General features: G+C 37.6%; 1 protein-coding gene across 4 annotated transcripts in view; it reads left to right on the plus strand.

Annotated features, from left to right (window-relative positions):
- The first annotated feature begins 6,260 nt into the window (after positions 1 to 6,260).
- The window catches only part of LOC311068221 (protein FAM184A-like), a 122,480-nt gene continuing 114,494 nt past the window's right edge, over positions 6,261 to 14,246 (plus strand). For 2 of the 4 annotated variants that reach the window (XM_084090539.1, XM_084090537.1), the window contains exon 1: positions 6,261 to 6,966. In XM_084090539.1, coding sequence (XP_083946665.1) covers positions 6,787 to 6,966 — 180 coding nt within the window. In that variant the 5' untranslated portion in view covers positions 6,261 to 6,786. The remainder of the gene's footprint in view (positions 6,967 to 14,246) is intronic. The other 2 variants (XM_084090538.1, XM_084090540.1) reach the window with 1 other exon arrangement.

Below are 14,246 nucleotides of genomic sequence, written 5' to 3' on the forward strand. Positions count from 1 at the left end.
TGCTACTTTTCTATTTACAGCGAAGTAAGCTAATTGCCTGCACAGAATATGATAGCATTATAAAATGCTACAATGTAATATGTAACGATAAAGTTTGCAGTGGCTTCATAAATGAATTAAAAACATAAAAAACCAAAGCACAACTGATGCACATTTCTTTGTTCTTCATTTTCTAGAACTAGAGTTGCTCTATTTTTTTTGTAATTAATTAAGAGAAAGTGACTTGAACGTAGCCTACATGCCGTCATAACCATGACTTCCCACCTCGTAAGTACCCAGGAGGACTTCCACGCACCAATATACCGAAAGAAAACACAGCAAAGGTAAGACTTTTAAACATTAAACATTTTTCATAGGATCATGTTTTTCATCGCAGGGCAAACTGTTAAACAATTAGGCTTATTTCCCTCACCCTCGCTTCATTCCAAACCCATAAAACATTCGCTCATATTCTAAACCCAACTGAATATATAAATTAAATTGGTAACTCTTTACAGTAAGGTTAATTTGTTAACATTAGTTAATTAACTAACATGAACTAACCAGGAGCAATATTTTATACTGTATTAGTTCATATTTGTTAACGTTAGGTAATAAAAATACAGCTCATGTTAGTTCACAGTACATTAACTAATGTTAACAAATACAACCTTTGATTTTAATAATATATTACTAAATGTTGAAATTACTAAAATTAATAAATGCTGTATAAGTATTGTTCATTGTTAGAATGTAGTTAACTGATCTTAACAAATGAACCTTATTGTAAAGTGTCACCATTAAAGCTGTTCATCATTCAGAAAATTTGGACTAAACCGCTAAATTCATATAATTTTGATCTCTTTATGAACTTTGAAGTGACAAAGTGGTAGTTGCATGGCTCTCAGACACTACATTTATGCAGTCTGTTAACAGTAGTCTTATACTTTCTGTGATAAAAAATACAGCATTCTATTCTGATGACAATTCTAGTAGCCTACTGAGATTTTTACTATTCTAATGCTCTTTGAATTGACAGCAAGCACACTGTGAAGTTTACTACAGCAACTAATTGCTAATTAACTAATCAGCTAATTGCTGATAGCAAGTTAACTGTACATTTCACAGTGTTATTTTTACAGTTTTCAAAAGGACAGAGAGTGATATATTTTCCAGAAACCTATGGAAAAAAAGCACCAGGAAAATTGTTATTGGCTACTCTTATACTTATCTCTTTCTGCTTACATTTCAATCTTTCATGGACAGGCTAAGAGCTTTAGCAAGTCATTGCCTAGCAACTCGACTCAGCTGAATGCAATGTCCTCTGTACCAAGGACAGTGCTTTTAAAACTCATTTGTATTATTATAAAGTAGACATTTTAAAAGAAAGATAATGTAATTATTTGTGAACAAATCAGTATTTAGTCACACTGTATTCTACTAAGAAAGAAATCCATTACAATGTACAAAGGAATCAACATACCAACAATAGGTCTACACGACCATAGCACCGTTTTCAGTTACCCTATAAGCAGTTTTGCTGTAAGAGGGGTTTTCAAACTGGGGTACGGTGACCTTCAGGGGAGATTTAGTTTACACATATTTATAATGTTAATATTTCACAGTAAAAATGAGGTGGTGGTGGTCCCTCACATGAGGATGATCATGTTTGGAATTCCATGACATCTAAAAGAATGAAAACCCCTGCTATAGGCAAAGGTAAATAGTAGGAAAACTTTATTCAACTATTCATTTTCTTCTGTGTTAGGCCGCTGTACGTGAGCTGTATCGTTCAGTTTCGTTCCGACAAACGGGGCACTAATTTTTCTTTTGCTCAATATGTTCAACGTTAATAAAAGATATCCAAGCAAAAAGTTCTCCGCGCATTATCCTGCAGTTAATGAGAAAAGTGTATTTATTGGCGCACTATATTGACTGCGTATTGAGACATATAAAACTGTTGAGCTAGATTTTCAACCAATCAGCATCGAAAATGTAAGTAGGTCACAGCCGAAATCAAGCCAATATCACTACGCACATGTAAACATGGAGGAGGACGTAAGCAGCGCATCTTCATCTGATAGCGGCGATCAAGCTCGATTAACACCCGTAAAGTGTATTCTTCATGTCGGAAAAGATGGTGGGAAAGGTCCGCAGCCCTTTACTTAAGTCCGATGGGGAAAAAAAATCAAGCAATGTGCGTAGGAATGGCTCAAAACGTCGGACACTACGGAGCTAACGTTAGCTATTGCTAATAAACATGTTGCCCTCCTGGACAAACTGGTCTCTGATGTCCCAACAACTACGGGTTTCACCCGGCCTGCTATCGGCGTTTTATAGACGCTTGACTTGTGTGTGTGTGCGTGATGGGTAGGTTTAGGGGTCGGGTTAGTGTGTGTGTGTGTGTGTGTGTGAGAGAGACCCCTAAACCTACCCCCCTCTCTCTCTCTCTCTCTCACACACACACACTAACCCGACCCCTAAACCTACCCATCACACACATACACACAAGTCAAGCGTTTTTTGTCTATAAAACGCCGATAGCAGGCCGAGTGAAACCCGTAGTTGTTGGGACATCAGAGACCAGTTTGTCCAGGAGGACAACATGTTTATTAGCAATAGCTAACGTTAGCTCCGTAGTGTCCGACGTTTTGAGCCATTCCTACGCACATTGCTTGATTATTATTTTTTTCCCATCGGACTTAAGTAAAGGGCTGCGGACCTTTCCCACCATCTTTTCCGACATGAATAATACACTTTACGGGTGTTAATCGAGCTTGATCGCCGCTATCAGATGAAGATGCGCTGCTTACGTCCTCCTCCACGTTTACATGTGCGTAGTGATATTGGCTTGATTTCGGCTGTGACCTACTTACATTTTCGATGCTGATTGGTTGAAAATCTAGCTCAACAGTTTTATATGTCTCAATACGCAGTCAATATAGTGCGCCAATAAATTACAATTTCTCATTAACTGCAGGATAATGCGTGGAGAACTTTTTGCTTGGATACCTTTTATTAACGTTGAACATATTGAGCAAAAGAAAAAGTAGTGCCCCGTTTGTCGGAACGAAACCCTATTTCTAGGCCTCTTTTAGGCTACCGACAGCGGCCTATGTGGGCGTCTGACGTGAGTTCACGAGATGCGCGAGATCTGAGAAGATGATGCAGATGGGTCTCGATGTAGTAGTGTTTAAAAAGGTTCTAAAATGTGCATTTCCTGGATGTCCGAATCGTGAGAAACCTACGAGAAAACGTAAAAGTGCCTTATCAATGAAAAAGGAATGGCTTACCTTTCACACTTTCCAGTCAAATCATCGTGAGCGTCATCTTCGCAGTTCTAGCACGTGCGCTGTGGCGCTCTCGTGAACTCACGTCAGAGGCCCACACAGAAGAAAATTAATAGTTGAATAAAGTCGTTTTTTGTTGTTGTTTTTTCGCAAAAAGAATTCTCGTCGCTTGATAAACTTAAGGTTGAGCCACAGTAGTCACTTGGACTATTTTAAAAATTGTCTTCTTTACTAACTTTTCTGGACCGGCAGATACAATTACCCAGCAGCCTATGAAGCAGTGAGACAGCGCTCAGATTTCATCAAAAATATCTTAATTTGTGTTCTGAAGATGAACGAGAGTCTTACAGGTTTGGAACAACATGAGGGTGAGTAATTAATGACAGAATTTTTGGGTGAACTAACACTTTAAATGAAAATGAAAATTCTGTCAGAATTTTCAAGCACAAATGAAGACAAAAAAAAAAACAAAAAAAAAACAAATGAAGATGTTTTATTGAAATCTGGGAGATTTCTGTCCCTCCATTGATAGCTGCGCAACTGAAAATTTGACGATTCACAAAGTTCATAAAGAGATTGAGCGCTTTAGTCCAAATTTTCTGAAGAGATTTGATCACTTTATATGTTGAACAGATTGAATTTAGGCTTTTAAACAGGGACAGAAAGCTCTCAGATTAATCAAAAAGATCTTCATTTGTGTTCTGAAGATGAACGAAAGTCTTACGGGTTTGAAGAGATGGTCCTCACTGCAGAACACGAAATCCAGGGGGAGGAGTTGGATCCAGATCCAACTCCTCCCACCTTACGTATACCTAAACCTACCCATCTCCACCCCCTGATCCCTAAACCCACCCCTAAACCTACCAATCTCCACCCCTTAGATCTGGATCCAACTCCGCCCCCTGGATCTCGTGTACTGCAGTGAGGTGCTACTGGGTTTGAAACGACATGAGGGTGAGCAATTAATGACAGAATTTTCATTTTTGGGTGAACTAACCCTTTAATCAAAAGTTGAATATGACAGAAATTGAGTTTTTAATAAAATAATTATTTATTTTATAGTACAACTTTAAAATTTCAGTGTGGTTCCTATCTCAATGCAAAAGAGAAACTAAAGTGTGGCTGGGCAACGTTTTTGCCAGCGATGTGCAGTCAGTCATATTTAATCGAGCCCTGGAGGAAGTTGGACTATATAAGAGCATTTCCATTTGCCTTTTTTGCCAAACATTTGCATAAAGTAAAAACAAAAAAGTATAAAAAATAATGTTTTTTTTGTAAATCAATTATTTCTAGAGAGATTTTGCTAATGATAGTTTACTATCAGTACAAATGCAACACTTGTGGTGCCTTTGAGGTTGGTTCATTTAGCATTCTAAATGATAATCTTGGCTTCCTGTGAGACTTGCTAATAACTCCAATAGATGCAAAATCAACACCAGCAACACAACCAAAACAATGCATTGGTATTATGTGTGCTCTCTCCATGGGCTGTGCCATGCAAGGCTATTTGGAGAATAACAATAGCAGTCCATTTATCACTTGTCTTTTGTGACAGTACCTGCTCTCCCAGGTGATTCATTCCTTGGACCATCTTTTTCATACATCTCAACCATAACCAGAGGAGAAAGTGGCAGAGAATGATAAAATAGATTGTGTGGCCTTCATATTTCTACAAAGTTGGTCCATGTGCAATATTGGTTGTACAGCATATGGGCATACGTGCACATACACAGTTCTACTAAAGGCCCACATTTTAAATTTCAAAGTGTAATCATTGGCTCATGAATTTCAGATGCCTCAAGGATGCATGCAGACATTTTTAATATCCAGCACAGTATATTAAGAAAGATTTTCTTATTAGGTGGAGGCCACATTGGATTGTAAAGGAATGCATTAGCCGATTTTCACATTTCCGGGGGTTCTCAGAAACGCAAGTCGTCATGGGTAAACTAAACTTTTTTAGCGGTGAACGGGAGATGACAACAAATATTATTTTTGGATTTCCATTTGCACTAATAGCAAAAGAAAAATCCATGACAGCGTTTTCATGACTTTACAAAAAAAGGAAAAATATAGGCCTACTATGTCAAATTTGCCCCACGGCCGTTGTATTAGAAACACCCTCGCTGCAACTTTAATTTTATTTTTTTAATTTACTCAAGTCAAGTCACCTTTATTTAAATAGCACTTTATACCATATAGATTGATAAACAGAAAAAAAAAAAAATAGTTAGTTTCAGAAATGTCATCATCCAGCTCAGTCAGATCAATAATATTGTTGAACATTAAGTGTCCCCAACTAAGCAAGCCAGAGGCCAAACTCCATCACGTGACAGAATAGATGGAAAAAAAACCTTGGGAGTAACCAAGCTTTTTTTTTTTTTTTTTTTTTACTATAATATTACACAATGTATAGCATTATAAACGTGTATTAAATGTTTTAAAAATGAAAAAATAAAATGAAGACAACTTAGGGAATGCGTCATCACAGTCTGAAAAGGGTCATCATTTCATATGAGATGTTGATGTTGTTGAACTGGTTATTTTTCATAATTTCTTGTTTGCATAATTGTTTTACTGTTTAAATGCTGCTGAAAAGCATATACAGTTTGACAGATTCAATATGCAATTGGGGCATGTTGTCACAAAAGGTAGACGTGTGTCAGAAAAGTACTTAAAAATAAACCTTTTGAAATATTAAAACAACAACAACAAAAAAAATGTAATAAAGGTCCTTGAAAGATAATTAAACGTAGGCCCCTATTTATAATTTCATACATTTTACTTGATCCTCAGTAGCCTAGGCTAAACCAAGAGTTTACATGTGCCTAAAGCAAACCTATTTTCAAACACGATCTGAAACAAAAATAGAATAGCCTAATGTTTTATTTTTAGCTCCAGTCCACCTACCCGGACGTTTTCAAAATCACTTTTCCCCCAACGACTTTTGCATTACATCACATCTAAAAGTGAAAAGAGCAGAGTGGAGGAGAGACAGGAGGCGGAGATCAAAGAGAACCGTGACCAACGGAACTGACGTCACTGGCATAATGTAAACTGTTGAGATGATCCATGGTAACAGACTCAGTGCAGCAACCTCTCGCACAGACACACGCACAGGAACCAACAGAAATGCCTCGAACCTGGATCGCACCTGCACCGGCTCTTACATCCTACAGACGAGCGGCGTTTGGACTCGTTTCAGACGCGCCGTCGGCCTTTTAAACGCGACGCACCTGCCAGGAATCCAAAACATTTAATGTATTCCTCCTATACATCTACTGTCAATTCACAAGAAGCAAGGAAACCAACGAAATGTGTGGTTAAACTCTCTCATCTAACAGACTACAATAGGAGCAGATGATTTTAATCCGGGTGAAGAAATAATGACTCTTGTGGATTAACGCCTTCACTGTCACTCCATTATTTTGCTCTATCGGGATCGAAGGATCATCTGCCTTTACCATTTGCCATTACAGTCTTTATATTACAGCCATAGTAATATAATATCGTGAAGATGGCGACTGGAGCGGGCTGGCAGCATTACTACAACCCCGCTGGCAGCGCTTCGACGGGGAAATATAACAGCACCTCCACTTCAACATCCACCAGCACGTCCTTCCCGTCCGGTTTAACCCTCGAATACACGCAGGACCTCCACCTGAAGATGAGCAAGAAGATCGCACAGCTGACCAAGGTAATTTTGTGCGCGTTTTGGGGATGCGTAATGCCATGTGTGTTGCTTGCAGGTTGAGCGATGCGCATTGGAAATGCCGGAGACCCCCATCCAAATGACACCAGGCTGGCCTTCAATCCAAATTAACCATGGAATGCGTAAATGGGGCAAACATGACCAGATGGGGTGGAAAATTTTATTAATGAAACGTTTAATTTCTTCATGATATTCCATGTATTTCTCAAAACTTGAGAATGGGAGTCTCACCAAAATCATAATATTTTTAAGTTATAGTTTTTAAAGGTTCAGAAAATATAGGCCTATAAAAACTATTTTGTCGATAATATTAAATATCAATAATCATATTTAATTACGAAAGATTACTCAAATGGTGTTTGTGACTGTCAAATTAATGTTTTATGTTAAACTAGTGTTTTTAAAATGAACACTATTTAATCTATTTTACTATTTTCTAAAAGAAAAGAAAAGATTCAAACACTTGATAGGCCTCTTTAATATGTAAAGTACAGTACCAGTCAAAAGTTTGGACACATCTGACCATTTCTCATCATGCAAAAAACCTTTTTAAGCCTTATGCTTAAATGCTTTTTTAAAATTAGTTTTAAAGACAAATATATATTGTTGCCTATGGGCCGGAGCGTGCATCCAACAACTGTGGAGCATTCCTGAGATTGGAAAAGAGAAACACGTCCCAGAGTTTGCAGTGTGACTTGAAAAGATATTTTGATTTGTTAATATTTTTTTGGATAATTCCCATTTTATAGGTTGACTTTGTGGAATGGGATTGAAAAAGTATTAATAATACTAATAGTAATAATGAATGTGTGGGTGTGTCCAAATTTCCAGCTGGTATTGGTCTCATTCCCTCAAAAGAAAGCAGAGCAAAATCTGCCCGAAAGCTGTCTTGTGAGAGATGTGCTGGTCCTGTCTGTAAGGATCATATCTACATAATCTGCAAAGCCTGCTAGGCACATTTGTATTTCTGACATAAGCACATATTAGTTATAGCTGAATATATCTTTTTATGTACATGATTGAAATATTTTGTGCATATACATTCTATAATTATTTAATTAAGCTGAATCCAGTACGGCTTATTTTGACCCCCCTTTATGCATTCATAGGGTTTTTGGGACATGCATTCTTGGGTTAAAGCTTGCTTAGCCTACATCTGATTTTTGTACACTTAATGCCATCATAGCATGTAATTCAGTGCTTATAATTTGTCATCTAAAATAATTATGATCATCCTCCATCCTCAGGTTGGTTGAAGTTGAAATATTGAGTAAATTGAAGCATACTAAGCGTACTTTCTCTGCTGGTGTAGTGAGAATCTATATACAGGATAGTATGATACAGTATTTTTTTTAGGGTTGGTGGCAGATCATCCTGATACATTCACTTACATTAACATTTGTATGTTATATAGGCTATGTGGTTTAATCTGTGAATGAATATTATCAACACCTGCTGTTTTGTGTGATCCTCTTAGCCCTAACTGGGATATGGGAATGGCATGTTTCCCAAGCCTGCTTCAGCTATTCATTTTCAGATATTAGAGCCAGAGTTCCCACAGTCAAGGACAAGCTGGAAATATCAGATGATTGAGTTTTGCAGCCCTGGAAAAGGTATTGCAATCATATAGTGAAGATGCATTTTCTCTAAAATATCTCATCAGCTAGATATTGATGATGTGTAGAGTTAAACTTGCTTGAGAGTCGTACTGCATATGTTCCATTAGTGAGCCAGTTCTTTCTTTCTTTTTTTATGAATTGGTAAAAGCGGTTTAAATATTGCTGTCTTAAATCATTTTTTTGATAATGACTAGATCTCTTAGTGTCTGCTTTGAAGAATAGTATTTTTGATAAATCAAATCAAATATCTTCCCAAATGCCGCTATGAAAAGTTCATGATTTTTAATCATGAGCCAGTTGCTCTTTTGAGTTGGTTTCTTTGAAATGAATGGTCAAACAGAATGAACATATTGATTCCTTAGTGAATCTGTGTTGAATTATTTGTTAGTGTAATGACTGGTTCTCTGGTGTTTGCTTGGAAGATTGAAGACTGAAGACAAATGTAATATCTTCATGTACCCAACGCCTCAATTTTGTAAAAGGTTGGCAATTTTATTTTGTCTTGTAATATACTTGTAAAAAGCAAGATTCTGGCGGTCCTTGATCTGTGCTTGTTGTTGTCTAACCGTTTGTAAAGAAACTGGATCAGGAATACTAAACTGAGCAACGAAACACATATTTTATTGAACCTGAGCCTTAACATTAATGTGTGCAACCATTCATATTCCATAATCCATTAAATGATTTAACTCAGCCACAGCCTCCAGCACATCTGTTGGTTTATGATTGCTGTTCTTGCGCATGCACAGTGAAGTTCATTCGTCCTTAGGGAGCTCGGGCTGCACCTCATAAATGAGATTACATTGCTTTGGCTGAGTATTGACGTACCTGTCTGACTATCATTAAACATGGACACATGGGTCATTGCTTTTAAAGGATATGCGAAGCACGAGGAATTGATGTGTCATCAAAAAAGTGTGCAAAGGATTTTGTAATTTATGATATTTGCATCACATTACTATTCTTTGTGCTTTGTACTGAAAATTTTGCCCATTTAAACCTGATTATAGATTTGCAATTTAAATCAAACTGCATGAATAAAAAAAAGAGATGGTAGCAAATATGTTGGGCCTAATGCTTTTGCGTTTTCTCACAAAATGTTTGTGTTCCCCCAAGAAACTTTGCGTTTGCTCGCAAAATGTTTGTGTTCCCCAAGAAACGTTGCCTTCGCTCGCAAAATGTTTGTTTTTCTTCGAGAAACTCTGCCTTCGCTCGCAAAATGTTTTCGTTCAAGAAACTTTGCCTTCGCTCGTAAAATGTTTGTGTTTCCCGATGAAACTTTGCCTTCGCTCGTAAAATGTTTGTTTCCTCGAGAAACTCTGGGTTCGCTCGCAAAATGTTTTCGTTCCCCCAAGAAACTTTGGCTTCGCTCGCAAAATGTTTTCGTTCCCCCAAGAAACTTTGCCTTCGCTCGTAAAATGTTTTCGTTCCCCCAAGAAACTTTTCCTTTCTCTCGCAAAATGTTTGCGTTTCCCCGAGAAACTTTGCCTTCACTCGCAAAATGTTTTCATTTCCCCAAGAAACTTTTCCTTTCTCTCGCAAAATGTTTGCGTTTCCCCGAGAAACTTTGCCTTTGCTCGCAAAATGTTTGCGTTCCCCTGAGAAACTTTGCCTTTCCTCGCAAAATGTTTGTGTTCCCCCGAGAAACTTTGCCTTCGCTTGCAAAATGTTTGCGTTCCCCGATGAAACTTTGCCTTCGCTCGCAAAATGTTTGTGTTTCCCAGAGAAACTTTGCCTTCGCTCGCAAAATGTTTGTGTTCCCCCAAGAAACTTTGCCTTCACTTGCAAAATGTTTTCGTTCCCCGATGAAACTTTGCCTTCACTCGCAAAAACTCTGGTGTCGAGTAATGATGCTCAATAAATATGCCCCTCGATCTGAGCTGCACCAATCACATCGGGTTATCTGATATAGGTGGGCCAGAGGCGAGCTAAACAGATGACGACAGCGCTGTGACGTCGAAGTCATTAGTAAACATTGCAAGATGGCTATGGATGAACACCAGTTGTTTGAAACGGCTTTGGCCGCTACAATGATCGAGTTAGACTTAGCTTTTTATCTAAAACAGGAACAGAAGACGCCGCTCGAATCGTTCCTCTGCAAGAACCGGATACGGTAAGAGTATAGACCTTATGTAGCCCCGCCCCTTTTCAGCGCTGCGCTCGTTGTCTTTTGACTTCCGGTCTGTATTTTCACAGCGATTTTGCGCGTTTATTAATGAACGGCTCGTTTTAAAATCTTCCCGGTCGACTGACATTTGTTAAGTCATCTGCTTTAAACATTACAGTCCTCATGATAACTTTCGTTAACTTTACACTAAGTAAATCCACTTCAAAAGCTAATTACTCCTGGACAGCAGCGCCATAGAAATATACAGAGGAAGTTAAAAGACAATATTCTAAAGATGGCGGTGCCCTCGTTTCTCTGGCGCATAAGGTCTATAATCTACCAGTTAGCTCCGCTGGTAGCTAAGCGTATGGGGTTATTGTTGTGATTGGTCGTAGTGTTATCCAATTGCGTGCAGTGAGATTTTCAAATGCATGCTTGGTGCCGCCCCTCGAGCTGGCCGATTTTCATTAGTCGACGCCAGACCATTAATCTTTTAGATTTAGGTCTGGATTTCCAGGCTAGAGAAAATGTTCACGTTTCCCCGAGAAACATTGCGTTTGCTCGCACAATGTTTGCATTCTGCCCTTATTGAAAAAAATGTTTTTAAATGTACTATTCCTTTACTGTTTGGTACAAAACTTCACATAGTTTACACTGTTATTCTACTGGATATATAAACCTTTTTGCATATTTGTGTGATTTTGGCATAACAGCAAATGTCTTGCTGAAGTTTTATGCAGTTGGTTTGAGCAGAGCTGTAATGAGATCCCAAGATCCTGACTGCACAGTGTTTTAAGAGAAACTTTAAAATTTTTATGTTTTGAATTTTTTTTTTGCCTTTCACAGTTGAATGCATTGTTAGTGTATTAGTACTTTGTCAGTCCCTTTCTCATGCGGCGCTGATGTTGAACATTTCAATCAATTTAATACCGGTCTGGCCTCTACTGCCTCTGTCTCTCCGCTTGTGGTTTAACTTGGCATCCACACCTCCCAGTCTCCAGATGGGCCCGGTCTGGGTCTCACAGCCTCCTGATGGGTATCAATAAACTCCAGAAGCTTCACATTGCAATTTAATTACCTCACACAGGTCATTTGTGCAAAAACATTTGATGCCTCCCACAGAAATGCTTGTTCAGTAGCTGGCCTTCTGAGCTTTTTATATCTAATTATCATCTTTACTGAGCTGTTGAAGCAATCTATGTCAGTCTTTACTGTCTTTCTTACTGGCTCAATCTTTTTGTTCTACGCTTTAGGAGATTGTAAATTACCTGCTGGTCTTTCTTTTTTTTTACAAAAGTTTTTGTATATGGCATTTTTGTCATACTTTAAAATGAGATTTTAATGGCCCATATACAGAATATACACTTTGAGTGAATCTTCAATATGTTTATCATTATAGAGGTATCCTAAAAATTGCATTTTGGTTATTATTTTGTACGGCCCTGAACAAAAAAAACTTTTCCACAAGACAAAATAATAACTTTATTTGTTTATTTTGTATATTATTTTTTATAAATTATGCAAGGAGACAAAAGGAGTTTTTCAAACGTATTCACTCAACTGTGTGTGTGTGCGTGTGTGTGTGTGTGTGTGTGTGTGTGTGTGTGTATGTATGTATTGAATTTTAACGGCCCATATTTATATTGATGGGCCATATGAAAAATATAAGGATTCACTGCTACCATCAAATGTGACTATAATAGTACTTGGAAGATATAATTCCATAGCAACTACACTACTGTCAAACCAGTACCATTTTCTAATGAAACTAGCTGTGAAAATGTTGCCCTAAGTGAGGATATTTAATCAAGCTATGCAGGCTTTTAGAGATTTTTCTGTATTATTACAGCGTAATGCAGCCATTGAAATTCAATAAATCTAATAAGAAATACATAAAACAGCTATGATTTGCCAGTTGAGACAAAAGTAGTAAGCTAGGCTTTCTCCTCCGCATATACATTGCGTCAAAACCATTACGGAGATGTATTTTTTTATGTTATGTAACATAATTACATTATATTCACTCTGAAGCTTATGCAAGATTGAAGGCCACACTGTAGTCTAAAGTATGACTGAGTTGCCATAGGGGTGCATGAATACGTCATTCTCTTTTAATTCACCGAGTGTTTCTGTTTTTGATTTCCTATAATGTTGCATTTCACCTTGTCTTGAGAGATAATGTTCCTCTTAAACTTTAGTTTCTTCAGTTGACAGCATTAGTATTTGATTGTTGGGGGTCATAGCGGCAGGTGCTTCCGTTCCATGTGGCCTGACATGTGAAGTCAGTCCTAACCTCTGTGTTTGAATCATGGCGTGAGAGGAGGATGTGCGTGTGTCATAAATCCAGGGGTTAATATGATTCTTGCGCGGGACCGCCTGCCGCACAGCAGATGGTGAAGCCCAGGGCACAGGGACTTAGGTGCAATAGTGAATGTAAGGACAATAACAATTTTACCTAAAGGGAACAACTTGCTTACTCTGATAACACAGAAAAATGGCATTACACACTTACAGTACCTTATAAAAGCACTAAGCAGGCCGTGTTGCGAAATTGTAACTTAATTACTCTGTTAGGGTCTGTTCACACAGAATGCGTTTTTCCATTTCACTACACTACTTTTCCATTGTTTTTCAATGTAATCATGCTCTAGTCTAGATGGACGTCTTTAAACCATTGCACTCGCGTTGTTTGGCATGACACAGCATTCTGAAAATGCGGTGCTCAAGTTAGAAATATTTTTCTTTTTTTTTCTTTCCACTGACCTGCGTCTCGTTTTTAACAGCAAAAACGTGTTCTATGTGAACCAACCCTTAAGTATGTCACAATATGGTGGAAAATCAATACCAGAGACTTTTTGAATGTATATTTTATTGAAGCATACACATAGCCTACATAACATTTTGACAAAAAATGTATAATATCCACATCCAAATAAGTCTATGTGCTCTTTAAACTTGATTTATTGTATCTATTGGGTTTGAGGAAGGAATTTGTACATGGAATGACCATTTAACTCACCAATTTGCTTATTCTGCCTAAAAAGATATACTCTGAATCCCATTTCCTGACAGTCTAACCTTTAGATGTAGAATATCATTCTTCTAGTAAGATTGTTATATCCAATTTGAGGAGGAAATGAATTAAATGAGCCAACTTTAATTCAGCAAATGTTTATTAACTTTCACTGCAGAACAATTTTTTGGATTTCCACAATGTCTGGTCTTACCTCATTAAGATTTTCTCCACTAGAATGAATTACTCTCATATTTTTAAACATGCCGAATGGACACATTCCGCCACTGCAATTCAGAAAAATATATTTAAAATTTATATAGATAATCTGTTGTTATTAAGACCGGTGCTTTAGTTGGATATGTTTAGTATTATGCAAAGCATCGGTTGTGTCATCAAAATAACTAGAGATGATTTGTGAAATTAGACACACTCAAATACATACAGTAGGTACAGTTTGAAAATGTGTTTTTCACACTTCTTTGATGAGAACTCAGACCCATCATGTGGTCACAGTGCAGGTCAG

This window comes from Abramis brama (genome assembly GCF_963993115.1).
Source record: "Abramis brama genome assembly, chromosome: 18".
In the NCBI taxonomy this organism is placed as follows: domain Eukaryota; kingdom Metazoa; phylum Chordata; class Actinopteri; order Cypriniformes; family Leuciscidae; genus Abramis; species Abramis brama.